This window comes from Protopterus annectens, chromosome 5.part0, assembly GCF_019279795.1.
Source record: "Protopterus annectens isolate FY-2018-M chromosome 5.part0, PAN1.0, whole genome shotgun sequence".
Taxonomy (NCBI): domain Eukaryota; kingdom Metazoa; phylum Chordata; order Ceratodontiformes; family Protopteridae; genus Protopterus; species Protopterus annectens.
In genome coordinates, this window is record NC_056735.1 from 1167878244 (window position 1) to 1167895729 (window position 17486).

The following is a 17486-nucleotide window of genomic DNA, read 5'->3' on the forward strand; positions in this document are numbered from 1 at the left end:
CAGAGATTTTCAAAATTTGATGGGTTCCTGAGCTCTGCTATTCGAAGCACAAAAACAAGGTTTGTTAAAAAAAAGTACGGCGAGATTTTCATTTCAGCTTCTAAAATATTCAGCCTATATTATGTGAAAAAGAAAAAGCCCAACTTACAGTGTGTGTAAACACACTATATGTAGTATCTGTGGGTGGGTGGAGTGTGCGCGCACACTCACACGATATCTATACCTACATACAGGTGTCACTGCTCAATGTTAGGAGCCTCAACAAGAAACTGCACTGCCTAGAAGCTCTCCTCACCCTAGAGAATGCAGATGTCTCTGCAGTTACTGAAACATGGTTCAAAGCACAGAAAGCATTCCGGTAGTGCTAGGCTATAATGCTTTTTATTCATTCCGATTACCCACTGAACATGAATGAGCAAAAGGTGGAGGTGTAGCCATCTACATAAAGGATAAGTACACCTCAAGGCTGGCCAAACAATAGGACTTGCTTGAGCTACTCCATGCCCAACTAACCATTGGAAAAATCCATTACCATTTTCTTGCTAGCTACAAGTCCCCCACCACCAGGAAATTCATACATCTTGCCTAAAGTTACTAGAATCCTTCACCATCCAACTCTTAATACCATAGTCATGGGTGATGTTAACTATTCCCCCATTAATTGGGAGGCAAAGGTGACCACTAACATGCAGACCCAAAGATTTCTTGACTTTGTAAATTCAAATGCCCTGGAGCAGCTATTCTGTACTCCCAATATGGGAACAAATATCCCAGATCTGGTACTCCAGTATGGGAGAGTACTGCACCCCCAGTAGGATCAGATCACAAACAGTCTCCCTTGAAATAAATGTAAAATTAGTCCCCACGCCCAACCCCAAAAACTTTTAAGAATTTCTCCAAGGTAAATTGTCCCCTATTAAGGGATGGCATGGCTAGGTTTCCAAGCACTCCAAAATCCAGAAAACACTGAAACGTATGCAGAGGAGTACAGAACATGTACAACCATGAAAAACTACACAGAAATGGCAGTACCAGACCAAAATAAACTAAGGTGAAACCACAAAAACTAGCTTGAAATTTCTGGGGTTATCACCAACTAGTCACATTCCACATCTCTAAGTATTAAATATATCTTTACAGCTTCCTCACACGAAATAAGCAAGAAGGTTGCACACTGTACTATCTTGTAAAGTATTTACATGCACAGTGATCTCTAGCTCAAAACGTCTGGGTCCAGAGCTTACAGCTCTCAGGCAAATTGCATCAAGATATTTTAAATAAAATAAAAAAATAAATAAATAAGTAAATTCCATGGGAACAAAGATCATCTTCATCCCCTTTTCCCATTCTACATGGAGTCAGGGTATCAATTTATCAGTTACCACCTCTGTCAATTAAGAGAGAGGCTTAAACTGTCTGAAAGTCATGCATGACTGTCGGAGATCTATTCGGACCCTCTACATCCATCTCTTGGCTGGAAACCCTTGTCTCGGCTTGTCTATTTCCCCATCTCTCCTTTACATATGAGCAGGACTGAAGAGGATGACTTTGTCATCTGTTCTCCTTGACATGCTCTGCAGTCAGAGCTACTTTGGCTTTGAGCTCTAATATCCCCATTTTTTTCCAGTGTGCACCTTACCTGAGGGCACTTCTCACCCAACCAAGTTTCCTCTAAAATGTGAGTGAGATTTAAAAAAATAGGGTAGAAATAAGACAGAGATTACCAAGTAGTAACAATAATTATTTAGAGCAAACAGCAAGTGATAAAATATTGCAGAACAGGGGGGAAATCTCACAGAACAAAAAGAGGTGCAACTGCAGAGTGCTGAAGAGAAAATAATACGCATGAGTTTAGAAAGACTGATGTTAAGCCAAAGATTGATGTTAAGCCAACTACAAAAGCATTTACTACAACAGCTCAGGCAACAGATGGTAGAAAAGGGCTGTTGCCAAGTTTAGGGAGCCTATAACATGGAAAATAACCACCTATACTGCAGAGGTATTAGAATTATTTTGGAAATTTTATGAAAATCTGTGCAAAGCAGAGAAATATAGAAATAATGAAATAAAAAGTACAATAGAAATGTTTATAGATTAATTAAATATGCAAAAGTTAGTAATTGAGCCTTATCTACCTCTAACAGTTAGGAAGAGACGAAATATGAATGCTGATGTATATCCAATCCACAGGAAAGTCTCCAGGAATAGATGGTATTCCTGTGAATGTTTAGAAACTATAAGGGAAAGTGAAAGAGCTGGAAGGTTTTGTTTTAAGAGTATTTTTAAAAGAAAGGGAAGCAACAATATCCTGGAAAAAAAACTATAGTAATTTTAACACCTAAAGATGGTAAAGATCTATCACAGATCCAGCTTCACATAGGCCCATTTCAATTCTAAACAAGGACTATAAAGTGTTTATGGATACAATGACTAATAGAATGGCAAAGATGATGTCAAAACCGATAGATATGGATCAGTGTATTTTTATGTTGGGGAGGCAAACATTTGACAACACTAATAGAACAATGATGACCCACAGGGAAGCAGAATGTAAGAAAATACCACTGTTGCTGGTGGGTCTTGATGCGGAAAAAGCATTCAGAGTAAGCTAGGCTTTTATGAGTAGGGTAATGGAAGCATTTGCATTCCCTGATAAAACAATAAGATTGATTACGAAAGATGAGGGATTGAAGGCTAAAAGTGTGTGTGAGGGGGTGTTCTCTAACAAGTTCTGTTTGAGCAGAGGTACCAGGTAGGGGCATCCTCTATACCTCATTATTATTTGTGTTACACTTAGTACCATTAGCAAAGAAAATAACATTCAGAAATGTAATAATTTCTCAAAGTTTTCAATAATTCAAGTAATTGGTATGGTAATCAAGAAAAGCTGGCTTTATTTGCAGAAAATATTTTTGTACCCAATAAAACCAGAAAAGAGCATTTCAGTGTTCCGGAAGATTCTGAGACAGTTTCACGTCTTTTTGGGATACAAATAATGAAGATAAAACAAAGGCTATAGCTGTAAACTATGTACCCAGACATGAATTGGTACAGCAATACCCATATTTATGGGGACACGATAAAGTGATCGATTTAGGGAGTATGGATTAAAAAGATTTGGTTATGACAGCTAAAGGTACATGAGAAGAGACTGAAAAGAGGATACAAAAACCTGAGAAACTGGAAACTGATATTTAAGGACACAGTAAGATACAAGCAATAAAAAAGTTTAGTCCCTTTAACTTTATACACAGGTCAGGGATATTTTTATCAGCCAGAGAAGAAGTTGTGGATGGTAATTAATAAAAAGAGTTGAAGGGTTTTATCTGGAAAGGGAAAAGGGCAAGGGTCAAGTAGAATAACCCGATCCTTCTAATAGGACAAGGTCAATTAGGATTTGATTTTCAGAGCTACACTGATATGGCTCATATACATAACGCAAGCAGAAAGCTATAATTCAAAGTGGAAATGATGATGCAGGGAGGAAGAAATAAGGAGAGAGTGGGATGTTGGATGCAGATCTTTAACGGGAATAACACTCACACAGATAATATTCATAAAGTAGTAGAAAGTATTTTAAGAACTAAGCCAACACAAGAATGGAGAAAGGAAATGTTGCTGATAGGAATGACTACAATTAGGGGTACAGAGAATAGGCAAGAGGGGATGGAATTTACTAGAGAAAACTGGCAAAGGAACAAAAGTACCGGAAGCAAATATCAAGACAGGAAAAAGTAATAGAATAGGATGAAGCCAAGAAGACATTTGGACTGCAGGTTACAGACTGCCTTCCCTACCGGGTAATGACATCTGAATATAGGCAAAGAGAAAGGGATAAAAAATTCTAAGTGGAATACCTGCTCTGGTAGAATTTTTAACTGAATCTAGAGCAGAAGTTGCTGTTTATCAATTTTTTTTTTTTTTTTTTAAATTAGTAGGACATACAAAATACTGCATCATAACTATAGGAATCAGAGGTTAGAATAGGGCAGCGCAGTGGTGCAGCAGTTAACGTTGTCACCTCACAGCAAGAGGTTCACCGGTTCGATTCTCGGCTGGGGTGCCTTCTGTGTGGAGTTTGCATGTTCTCCCTGTGTTCGCGTGGGTTTCCTCCGGGTACTCCGGTTTCCTCCCACATTCCAAAGACATGCATCTGGGGCATTTCTCCCCGGGCCTCCACTGAAAACAGGCTCTGTGGAACCTAGTCAGACTTTCCCCGGTCAACAAATGTTAAATAAAGAATAAAAATAAATAAAAAAAAAAAGATTGGATAAACAATTCACAAGGAAACAATGGAAGGACATATATATGGCTCTCAAATATGCGACAAAGTCAAGACAACTTAGGATTTTTGGCTGGAAGTGTTAGCATAGTTATTTTATATCCCATGCAGACTCGCAAAAAATTTTCCTTGGGCAGATGGCAAATGTTGGAGGTGTGATGAGGAAGAAAGAGCGAAATTTTTCGAAGTGTAATTAGTTTGCAGATTTTAAAAATTCCCTACAAAGTATCCTGTCAGAAACAATGGGTAAGCAAATGGGTGCAACTAAGGTGACGATTTTTTTTTTTAGTTGGAATATAGGATCTGAATTACCTAGACATAGTAAAGCCTTGTTCATGTTTAATTCTGGTGGCTGCCAAACAAACCATTACTAGAAAATGGAAATCAAAGTCTAAACCAACTGTATTTGAAGTACTGAATAGTGTAACACAGACAAATGAACTGAAGTCGAATCTTTAGTAAAAGGTAGGAGCAAATTACATAGAAAAATGGAAATCGTGGGAACAATACATTCACAATAATATTTTGGAGGAAGAGTGAAGTTTAAGAGAAGGCAGGAATTGATCAATTTATGTAATGCTGAATTGATATGTATACAAAAGAATACAAGCTATCTATAATGTTTGCAACTAGGAATATGTTTGTTTACCTATACCTTAAGGGATAATTCAATAAAAAAGTGTTAACAATAAAATAAAAGAGAAGCATTCTTTTTTAAACAGGGTGGCAAGCTCCCCACACCCCTGACAGATTACATGCATGTTTGTGTGCGCGATCTGAGAGTTTTTATAAAATAAAAACACTTACCAAAGACTGCTACCCATATTTAAGCGAGAAGGTGTTGGTTAACAAAAACATGTCAAGAAAATGGGAATCAGTGAAAGGTGATTTATTCCCAGTTTCAACAAAAAAAAGCATTATGATGAAAGTGAGTGCAACAATATATACTTTGCATCATCATTATGTCCTATGCAAGTAGACAACTAACAAAATAGTTCTACTATGCAGCAACTAACTTATGCCCGAATCGTTTATGCTGTATCAACAGTATTGTTTGAATGCATTGCCAACATATGTAAGGATTTTTGCCTAAGTGTTTGCATGGGTACCCTGCACCTGGGCAATGTCAAATTAGTTTATATCAGCACATTACCATGGTAAAGAAATAAGTAAACATGTACTTGTCAGATGAACTAATCCTGTTTCAATATATCTGTTGTCAGTACACTGAGTTTATATACCTACAACAGTTTCCACCAGTAGAACACGGTAAATCAACCTCAGCTCAGACTGCTCCCCCACCAAAGGAAAGTGGCCATTCCCATTAACTGCATCTGTTTAATGTGCAGATAAACAGAAAAACATGCATAAGGTGAAGCTTCAATACAGGGCATAACCACTATAAAAGGGGGGGGGGTCAGGCACCTAGGCAACATGACAGTTCCCTGTGGTACATTTGGTTGGGGACACACAGCTAAAGTGACATTCAGATACAGAGAAATATGGCTGTTACACATTTCCTGTGGGCAAAGAGAAACATACATTGCCATGCCCACAGCTTTAGAAGTAATGAGTGTTGTGCTCAGTGTAGGTCACCCCCCTCCCCCCAGACCAGCAAGCTGGCCCACTCCCTACCACCAGATTTTCACCAGGGAATGGAGGAGAGAAAGGAATTCCCAGATAGGAATAAATGGGCCCTATGGCTCTCACATTGCCCAGAGCAGCAAGTCAGCTGGGAGAAGGTGGAGGATCCAGCACACAATAAAGAAAAGAAAGAAATCTAGTTACTATGCTGCTACGCATTACAGCTAACTTTTTACTATTTGTATGATCACAATAATTTTCACTGATACAAGATTATAAGTATAGTGTTTGCTCTGTAATGCACCTCAGGTTCAGTTAGTGGTCCAGATGGCAGAGTTGCCAACAGTGAAGGGAAAAAAAGGAATGGCAAGTCCTTGCCTACTTACCTATTCCAGAGAGAAGAATGCGGAAATGTGCTTACGGCACACAGAGCTCGAGACCAGTGGTGCCATTAGGTGTTGCAGTAGGGGGAGAGAGAGAAAAGAAGGACATGCCAACACGCAGATGAAGCATTTCACTTATGATGCCACTGCACATCACATCCACTTAGGTGATGATATCAGACAAGGACATCACTGGGAAGAAGGGCTTAAGTGGAGAAGGATAAATAACTGCAGTATGAAGGCAAGGCGAGAGCCATATATAGCCCATTGTTGCCTGCTTCTCTCCCCTCACTTGTGAGGGTATTAACAGCTCACTGAGTAGGAGGTCTTCACATCCTGGTGGAAAAAGTCCAGAGTAACCCCCCCAAACGCACCAAGACCTGGTGCCTCAAGAAAATGGAGACCTAGGGGAAGCTGGTGATCTAAAAATCAAACAGCAGATGGCAAACAAATCACAAGCAAAGTGACTATTCTCTCCCATTTAAACTAAAAATCCCAGTACCTCCAGAATCTGACTGCCTCAGACCACATTTAATGTTATAAGACTACTTGCAGACAAATACTTATGAAACGTGTGGGTGGAGGGGGGGGGTAAAAAACTTACTTCAAAATCGCCACTCTTTTTCTGAACAGTCCTCACTCGGTTGAACAAAGCAGTAAGGTTCCCTTCAACATCACCGCAAACAAGTCTGAAAAGAAACAACCATTTCAAATAAAAAATTCCATTCACACATTTGGCCAAAATAAAAATTACACTGTGAAGCAAAACCCAAATTATATATATATATATATATATATATCTATATATATATATATATATATATATATATATACACACACATATACATATACATACATATGCGCACACACACACACACACACACACACACACACACACACACACACTTGCAAAGAAGGATATAAATCTATGTTCCCAGAAAATTTCTGGTGTCATAATGGATGTGCACAATTACCCCATACATTCCTGCAATTCAAAATAATATTCTCATACTAAATAACTATTAACTAGTTTCCCTGATGAATGGCACTAACTGATTTGAAAATGATTAGATACAAAAGCCTCAAAAGCATTCGCTGTAAAATTATACAACAGTCATAAGAGTGTTTTTCCTAAAATGAGTATGGTGCCTACTACCAAGTAGTAAGTAAATGGCAGATACTGATTATGAAATATGGTAGCATTTTTCAAATTGACAGCTTCTCTCTCAAACTCTTACTCCAAGACATATGAACAAAGCCTAGAAATAAATGTAGGACAAAGCCACAAAAATACTGACAGATTTTAAATATTGCTCTTATAAACTTATAACATTGCTAGAATAACAATGCGAAGGCTGCCAGCCTAGCTAGATAGAATTCTGTCATTTGTAAGTAAGTATTAATGTAAGCCATATGCTTGTTCTCTTAAGTGTAAGAAAATGATGGTAAATGTTGAACCTCAAAAATTTAACCACATTGCACTCTGCTGGAGGAAAGCCAAGTCAAGCACTGTATAATTGTTTGATCTCAAAACTCAAGCCGAGATGTCTGAATGAAGGAATTCTTCCTACTGTTTTGAGACCAGAGTTAATAGCTAGAATTTACATATATAATGTCTTTTATTGCTCTGGTTTCCTGACCAGCTGCAAGATCAAAAGGGCTGTTACACTCAGTTTCTGTTAGCCTGGGAAACAGAGAATAATTATGTAATCTGAAATGAGTCAGTGGTACTGTGTTATCAATTTAAGGAAGGAGAGAGAGAGAGAAAATCAGAGCATTTTGCATTTGTTTTCAGAACTGCCATCACCAGCACTGCCTTGCTCTATATGTAAGCTTTTTAGAACTATGTTTGATATTAGATATAGATGGAAAGTATAGTCTAGTTGTTTTCTGTATTTATGTCAGTCTTGTGTTATTTATTATTAAATATTTTTAAACTTTTCAACTGTGACTTATGTAGAGATAATGTAAGCTCTAGAGTACATTGCATGTATATAGCGGTACTGTCCAAGCCATTCCAAATAAGCCTTAAAAAGTTCTGGTGACATTTACCATTTGGACAATATTTGATAAGGGCCTTATTAGTAACTGATATTAGTGGTTGGTGGCAAGTGGTACTACCATATAGTCTGGGCAGAAGGGGCATAGCTGGAGAACCTGTGCCAGCCTTCCCCAGGAGTGTCTGTGTGTTTGTATACAACTCACATCTCAAAGTGTGTGTGTGTCTGTCAGCTACTTGGACAGGGACACAAAGCACTGGTTGGACAGAGGGTGCTGGAGGCTTTAGCTTGACCACTAGGCTGAGATCTGGACCCTATAGCTGTGCCAGTGAGGAGTCTTATTACGGATCTGGAGAAAAAGGGAGAAACCAGCCCCAGACTGACTGTGATCTGTGTGTGCTCTTAAGGGAAATTGTAATTTACTGCGTGTGCATTTGTTATCCTTCCCAATGTGGATGCCCCTCACTGGTGCTGGTGGTGAATATTAAGGCTCCTTGATTACTGGGCCAGTGCACGGGCATCACAAACAGAATTTCTGTACAATATAAAGTCTGAAATTCACACGTACGTCGTTTAGTTACTTCAGCCCTCAGTGATCTGCCCCCCTCCTCCAAATACATAAACACATACATAAAAATAAAGAGAAACAGATAAAAAAAGACACAAAAATCTGGACATTCGTTGAAAATCTGGAAAGTTGAGAGGTATAATTGACTATCACACTTCACAACGGCTTTGCTGTGAATAAGCTTGCCAAAGTCTCTAACACTACTCTCGACAGCAGTAATATAAATATATTATATATATAATATATATATATATAAATAATAGTGCAAAACTACATAAAAGATTTGTTTAAAACCAAAACATCATCTGATAAGCACGCATTAGGCTACACTACATTTTAAAAAGTCCTATCTGATAACTACCCGTGTGAAAAGTTTATAGTACTTTTCCCACAAGTTTGTGAAAGGAAACGTTTACATTTTTCTAAAGGATAAACAAATCAGCACCGAACAAATGATGAATGAAATGAAACACGTAGTGGACTTTATAAAGAAAGCCTATAACACAACTGTAAACAAAATGAACCAGTGTCAAACCCACAAGGAGAAAAAGACGATTCAAATACTAATATATATGGCTTCTATAATACTTACACCTTCAGTGGCTTCTCTGCCATTATAACCAGACGTTCTCGTTTATTTCAGCTTACAACCCAATTAATGCAAGCCTAATCACAGCAGAAACACTAATCTGGAAAACTTCGTCGCGATTCCAGCCACATAATACGACACCCACGAAACAGTAGTAGCCCAGATTCCCAAACTGAATAACAGTATAAAAAACAGAGATATATTAGCTTTGGAAAGTTAAGTTAACACATAGCAAAATATTCAACGCCAAACTAGCAAGCAACAGTCGTTCTCCCAATAACTTTGCAATTCTCATACACGTGCTTCTTAATAAAATCCAAATACTAAAAACAAGCCCCCCCTCGAAAGCCTGCTGTTCTGCTCCGGAAAATATTAGGTGACGGACAAGCCTCGCCGCTGTTACTGTCCCAGAAAAATGACGATAAACTGATAGATATTTATGCATAACTTTTGGCTTATTAACCACTGTTAGAATGCGCATACACACTGCTAGTGTCCGCTTAGAATGAAAATGTAATAAATCACACACACTCTGCTAGTATCCACTTGGAATGAAAGTATAATAAATCTATGTATTTATGTGCTGGTCACAACAGTGACGAGCACCCTGAGTAAATGTCTTTTTTTTTCTGGAACATTTAACAGGTTGTTGCCAGGAAGCATCGGAAAGATAAAAATGATACTTTTCAGATGCCATTCCATAACAGATGCCAGCAACCATCTGCTCTTCAGTTCATAGGACATTACATGCAAATGGAAGGAGTACATCAAAAAAGCTTCTTACTGAAGGAAAACCCCACAGAAGCTGTACTACCGCTATGCACGGTCTAGAATGAAACAGGAAGAAAAATCCACTCTCCAAGAAGTAGGAAGAGCACTAAGAAAAATAAATTCAGGGAAAATAGCAAGTTCAGATGAAGTCACAACAGATACGAGCAAGGTGCTGGATGTGTTAAGGCAAAAATGGGTAGTGAGGGTAGACATTCTTATACTAGTGAAAGGCGCGTCTCATGACTGGAGAATAAGTATTTTAGTGACAATGCATAAGAATAAAGGAGTCATTCACAACTGTAGGCAGTACAGAGGTATCAAACCCCTGCCATATTGCATGAAAGTGGTGGAAAGGGCAAACGATAAATGATTGTACAAAGTATGTACAAAGTAGTAGAAAGATGGGAGATGAGCAGTTCAGATTCAGAAAGGGATTCAGTAAAACCATTCCAACATTTTTAGTGAGGCATATGTTGGGAAAGAAGCTGGAGATTATGAAAGAATCCAGCTGAGCATTCACAGACTTTATGAAAGCATGTGACAAGTCCCAAGAAAATTGATTTAGACGATCTTGCAATGATTCAATATCCTGGAAACATTTGTAATTTTGTGCAGGCTACATACAGGTACCAAATGACACAAGTACAGTGTTCAGATTCACAAAAGGTTTCCCAGTGGGAGAGGGTGCACATCAGGTTTCAAACTGCTCCTTTTCATAATATCATCATCAAACTGGTCACAGGGAACAGATCAACGAAGTTGCTGTATTAAGATGCTGTGGTACTAAATGCAGACTCTGAAGAGGAACTTTAGCAAACCATAGGGGACTGGGATGAAACACTGAAGGCACGTGGAATTAAACTTAGTACAGACAAAACAGTGGTCATGGCAGCAGATGGGGAAAATCAGAACCTTTAAATTAAGATAGAAGGGAAAACAGAGGAATTGGATAACAGTTTCAAGTATCTGGGAGGTGTGGTCAAGGAAGAGGGAAATCTGAAAAAGGTGGTCAAAGCTGGAATCAGGGATGTTGCAGCAAACTAGCACAAAGTCTCATGGGTGGTGTGTGACAGAAGAATACCAAAAGTGTAAAGATTCAGGTGTACAAAGCAGTAGAGTGATCAGTGCTTCTGTATTGCACAGAAACCTGGACAATTAAGGCAGAGTAGCTTGGGAAGCTTGAGGTGCTTGAGAGAAAGTGCCTCAGACAGGATGCACACTGTGGGATAGACAAGTAAATGAGAGCATTAAAGCAGAAGCCAAAGTACGCTACCTACAAAAAAGGTCAAGGAGAAAAGATCACAGGAGTTCAGTCATAGGTGTAAGAAAGCAGAAGCTGATGTGGTAAAAAAATATTTAGGAGAGATAGGAAGAAAGCAAAAGGATATCCAGCCCAGAGATAGATGGACTGCATGAGAGAAGACCCATAACATTGTCAAGTGTGACTATTAAGGAAAGCAGGAGTAGCTATGAATCAAGAAAGGTGGTGACAGTTGATGCAATACCCTAACCTCATTTAGAAATGGTAAAAATAAGGTTGATAATCCTGACCTCTGGACAATGCCTGTTTGGAGTTTCCATGTTCTCCCTGTGTCTCTGTGGAGTTCTTCCCACCTCTGAAATACACGCTGAGTGTTTCCATCTCAAACTCGCCAATGAATGGAGCTGTGGATAGCAGGACAGATTGTACACGGTGCCCTACAGGGGGAAAGAGTTGTATACAACAACTGCTTTGGGTGTCTAATATGGTGCACAGTATCCTCAAGATAGGAGAACATGGATCACAGATTGTGTGCCATGGCAGGGCTGGTCAGTTCATGGGGTAGAATATGTCTCTAGGTGATTCAGTCATGTTGATTAATGTCATCAAATGGGCATGGGTATTTGCCAGCAATCAGTGGGTTGAGGACCTGGCCTACTCAGACCTATGCCAGGGACCCATGCTAATGGTGGGAGGGGTGTATGTGCCTCTATTGGCCAGTGTGTGCCCACCATAAAGCCCAGCAGCCCTGGGTCAATAAGCTACTGCGTGACCAGTGTCCAGTTGCACAGCTTGGGTTACCTGGAATAGCTGTGTTGTTGAGCAAAAGCTGGACGTAAAACCTGTCAACCTGCCAAATATGAATTAAGAATTAGTACAATCAATGTAGGTTCACTGACAGGACAGAACTTGGAATTGGATGACATGATGGTATGGAGGAGGCTGGACATCCTATGAATCCAGGAGACAAGATGGAAGGGCAATGCTGCAAAGACACTTGATTTGGGGTTCAGAGTCTACTACTCAGGAGGAGGACAGGTTAGAAATGGTGTGGGACTTGGGGTGAAAGAGAGGCTTCAGAAAGCAGTGAGGGATATCATCAGAATTAGTGACAGACTCATGGCAATCAGACTCCAGTGTAATAAAAGGGCAGTATTCATAATCTCAGTCTATGCCCCACAGCAGAGCTGTGATAGTGAGGAAAAGAGTGCATTCAGACAGCAGCTGCAGGACCTACTAGATAAAGTAAGACAACAGGAATTGGTGTTGATAATGGGTGACTTGAACACACATATCGGGACAGACAGAACAGGATATGAGGATTACCTGAGTCCACATGGGTGGGACAGCAGGAATAAAGAAAGAGAGACCTTTCTAGACTTCTGTCTGGCAGATGGTTCGATAGTAGCCAACACGTGGTTCAGAAAGAGAAACAGTCATAAGATCGCATACAGGAGTTGCCAACATGCAACACAGGTGGACTTCCTCCTAGTAAGGAAAGGGCACAGGCATAGAATCAGCAAAGTCATCTCCAGTGAAACAGTCAGCCCACAGCATAAACCACTGGTTGCCACAACTGGCTACAAGCAATGGTTTGACAGGGCTCTAAGGTCAACAGAGACCAGGCTGAAGACCTAGAAGTTGACTGGAGAGGATGTACAACAGTTCAAGAAATTACTCACCCTAAGAAGAGGATGAAATAGGTGGATTGGAAGAAGAATGACAGTGTCTCAAAATAGCATGTGTGAGGACTACAGGACTACAGAATAGATACGTGGCTGAGCCAGGTATGGGAATAAGGTACATAAGGAAACTGGTGGTGGAATGCAAAAGTCCACTAAGTCATCAAAAGAAAGACAGAGTACAGAAAAAAGTGGGAGATAGAAAAGACAGATCAGGCTAGGAAGGAATACTGGTTGGCTAACAAAGAAACTAAGAAAGGAGTTGCAATAGCAAAGAACAGAGCATCGGAGGCACTCTACTAGCTTCTGGAAAGTGACTCAGTAGGTGGCACAAAGAAACTATATCAGGTTGCAAGACAAAGACAGAAAGATAAAGAAGATAGTCGGGCAACCTTCATAATGGATGCCAACAACAACCTGCTCACCATAACACAGGACATCAAAGGCAGATGGAAGGAGTACTTCCAGCATTTTCTAAATGAAGAAAACCCCTCAGAATTTGTACTGCCCCAGACACAGCCAATGATGAGAGAAGAAGAGAAGGAAGAAGTAAGAATAGCACTTAGGAAAATGAAGTCATGGAAAGCAGCAAGCTCAGAAGAGGTCACAGCAGATATTATAAAGATGCTGTGTGAGATAAGGGAGAAATGGCTCCTCAAGGTACTTATACAAGTGTGGAGAGAAAGGTATATCTCAGATGACTGGAGAATAAGTATACTCATGACAGTGTGCAAGAACAAAGGGGACATCCACAACCATGGGTAGTACAGAGGTATCAAACTCCCATCACATTGCATGAAAGTTCTGGAGAAGGTGATTGATAAATGGATACGCAGAGCAGTGGAAAGTAAGATGGGAGATGAGGAGTTCAGATTCAGATCAGGATGCAGCACAACTGAACCAGTGTTTGCAGTGAGACAAATAGTTGAGAAGAAGCTAGAAATGAGGAAAGAGTCCAACTGGACATTCCTAGACTTGGAGAAAGCATATGACAAGTTCCCAAGAAAGCTGATTTGGGCAGTACTGCTGTGGTTCAAAGTCCCAGAAACATTGGTAGAATTAGTGCAGGCTATGTACAAGGACCCAATGACGCCAATACAAACAGTGTTCGGTTTTACAGAGGGGTTCCCAGTGTGAGTGGGTGTGCACCAGAGTTCAACTCTAAACCCACAGCTGTTCATACTGGAGATTGACTACATTAGCCTAAGGTCAGAGGGAACAGATCAACAAAGTTGCTGTATGCAGACAATTAGGCATTACAGACAGACTCTGAGCAAGAACTTTAGCAAAGAATAGGGAATTGAATGCAAAACTGAAGGGACATGGGATGAAACTAAGTACAGATAAGACAGTTGTAATGGCAGCAAATTGGGGAAATCAGAAGATGAGAACTGAGGTAGAAGGGAAGATATTGCAACAGGTTAATAGCTTCAAGTATTTGGGAGGGGTGGTGGATGAGAAGGGAAGTCTGAATGAAGAGGTCAAAGCTAGGATCAGAAGGACTGCAGCCAATTGGCATAGAGTGTCAGGTGTAGTGTATTATAGAAGAATTCCAAATAAGCTGAAAAGTAAGGTGTACAAAACAGTGGTGTGACCAGTACTACTGTATGGTACAGAAACCTGTCAGTAAAGGCAGAGCAGATGACAAAGCTAGATGTAATGGAAATTAAGTGCATGAGAAGGGTGGTAGGATGCACATCATGGGACAGACAAAGAAATGAGGATATAAGAGCAGAAACCAATGTAGCTCCAATTGCAGAAAAGATCAAATAGAACAGATTATGGTGGTTTGGGCACATGTGCAGAAAAGCAAAAGACAATCTGGTGAAGAAGATTTGGGACAGACAGGAAGAAGGTAAGTGGAAACAGGGGTGTCCAGCAAAGAAGTGGATGGATTGTGTGAGAGAAGATCTGTGACAGTCTGCCATGAGTGTCAAAGAAAGCAGGAGTGTGGCATTGAATCAAAAGAAATGGCAACAGTTAACACAACACCTCAACCCCATGTGGAAAAATGGGAAAAAAGGGGTATGATGATGATAAATGATGATTAAGTTGTGATGTAATCAAATGACATAAGAATTTGGCAGCAGGTATGTCTTGTGTCTCTGACACTGGATGTAATTATCTGTGAAACTGAAAAGACAGTGCAGTGGCTTACATTGTTTACTTGACCTACAGTATTGTTTTGTTTGACATCTGAGAAAAAACAATTCTTTTCTATGAGACTAGCTCAATATAAAACAGTATACTGTTTATTCTCTGTGTTTCACAAAGTACAAGCTGTTCCCTTTAGTTAAAAAATATTTCAATGCCTAAAAGCCTATTAAAATAAAACATTCCCTTGAGAATCATGATGATTTAATGAATACTTTTGAAATCTGATTATTTAAATTGCCAACAATAAATATATTTCATTACATAACAGAGAATCATGTGAGAGACAAATTGACATAATCAAGAGAAAAATGAGAAGAAACCCATCTCTATGGCATAGAAGAATGGAGCCCTGGCAGTGACTCTGATGAATCATGTTTAATTAGCAGCTTGGGTGCTGGAGGAGCATGGCAGAAAAGATATGGAAAGGAGCTGTTACTGTCAGCCTACTTCAAGAACTGAGGGTTAGGTTGCTGCCTACAGTCTGGCCCACCACCAGTGATAGAGATAGCACTGTGATTGCATAGCAGCTTGCCACAAAGGCATGGGGGCTGTGCTGCTGTATGCATGGCTTTATACCAGGATGTTCTTAGCTTCTCTCCATCCTCCTTCTCTCTCCACCAGCATTAACATTCAAATATGGTTTCCTCCATGCAACTTCTCATAGGGGTAGGGAGTGGGGCTCTGGTCCAAAGGTGCAAGTCAGATGTGTCAGAAGGAGGTTTAAGCAGAAGAGTGGCAGCTTTAAGAGAAAAATGATATCATATCAGTGATCACTACTAGATAAACTGATTCCCCCAGACAGAATGACTAAACTTATAGGTATCTCTGAATAATGTACTTGAGCTCAAACCATTGTGAGACAGTCCCGACAATATAAATGATGTATTATCATTTTAGTACAGTATTCAATGCCAAATTCAACTAAACCCAAGAGTTAATTTAACACCCAGCATATCTTTTTGGGCAACTATAATACTGTTATGCAGTGAAAGCCAAATTATGCCCTGCTTTCCAATTGCCTCCTGGTGATATGGTTGGTAATTGCTGAGCTTGAGTTGGGGGTTACTTAACTCTTGTCCCCACCCTACTGATCATGTATAGTTGTGTTTTGGTGATTGTGTGATAATGTGCTAATGTTCACTAATTGCTTATGTGTTTTTTTTTTTATTTTTTTAATGGTTTTGCTCTTGTATTCATAGTCTGCTTATGCTTAATAATGCTGTTAGTTTTCCTCAGGGTCAGTCTCCTATTTATAATCCATCCACCCATTTACCTGACTCACTTAGAATACAGAGGGAATATGAAAGGCATTGCCACACCTTATAAATGGGCTGCTTATGCGGAAATTAAACTGAAGTCACAGTTAGCTTTTTCTTTAAGAAACCAAACTGAAGATTAAATACTGTGATTTGGTTTGAAAATATTGGAAGGGATAGTTTATTAAAAGCTGGACAACTCGGCTAAGAGGGGAGTTTTGCTAATGGGACACAGGTCTCTGGCTTGGTCACCTGAGGTTGTGAGACATGATAAATGAAGATGGTGGATTATACTTAGACTTAAGAATCAACATCCTTCGATCATTTTGGGTTGTTTCTGTGGACCAAATCTGGATGGTCTCAGTCCTACTGTTTTTTTCAAATGCTATTTTAGAATTGAAACAGTTGAATTCTCTAGTACTGATTGTGGGTACTTTAATGTTGCTCTAGATAACACTTTGGATAAATCACAAGGACAAAATGAAAGAAAGATGAAAATGTTAGACGCCACTTAGAATTTCTTGAAAGATTGTAACCTTGGAGATTGTTGGGGTTGGGAACCTTACATCTGAATTGTAGAGACTCCTCCTATATAGTTACAGCTTCTGCAATTTGCTAGTAGACTAGATTTTCTTTTCTTTAATGTCTCCAGACTTAACTGTATGAGTTATTTGAGAGCATGACATGACCATTATTAGACCATTCTGTAGTCTGCACTGAAATTGGAGGATTTGCTAGCTGTATAAGTAACCACCTTGGAGATTTGATATCTACTTGTTACAGAGTGTACACTTTAATAATATTCTGAAGGCATCTGTGTAAGCATTTTGGGAAGTAGTCAGGATGCTGTGCATTTTGTCAGAATTCAGATGTCTATTTTAACAATGTTCTGCATTACATCAAATGTATTTGCTTATTTGCATGATGCATGTAAAATAATGTAAAAATGGATA

General features: G+C 39.5%; 1 protein-coding gene across 2 annotated transcripts in view; it reads right to left on the reverse strand.

The window, feature by feature from the left end:
- The window catches only part of CWF19L1 (CWF19 like cell cycle control factor 1), a 633757-nt gene extending 623962 nt beyond the window's left edge, over positions 1-9795 (reverse strand). Inside the window, exons 1-2 of one of the 2 annotated variants that reach the window (XM_044071015.1) lie at positions 9410-9788; positions 6854-6938 (exon numbers count right to left, since the gene is read on the reverse strand). In XM_044071015.1, the coding sequence (XP_043926950.1) occupies positions 6854-6938; positions 9410-9432 (108 nt within the window). In that variant the 5' untranslated portion in view covers positions 9433-9788. Of the gene's footprint in view, positions 1-6853; positions 6939-9409 lie in introns of both variants that reach the window. The other variant, XM_044071016.1, reaches the window with a different exon arrangement.
- Between the last annotated feature and the right edge of the window lie 7691 nt (positions 9796-17486).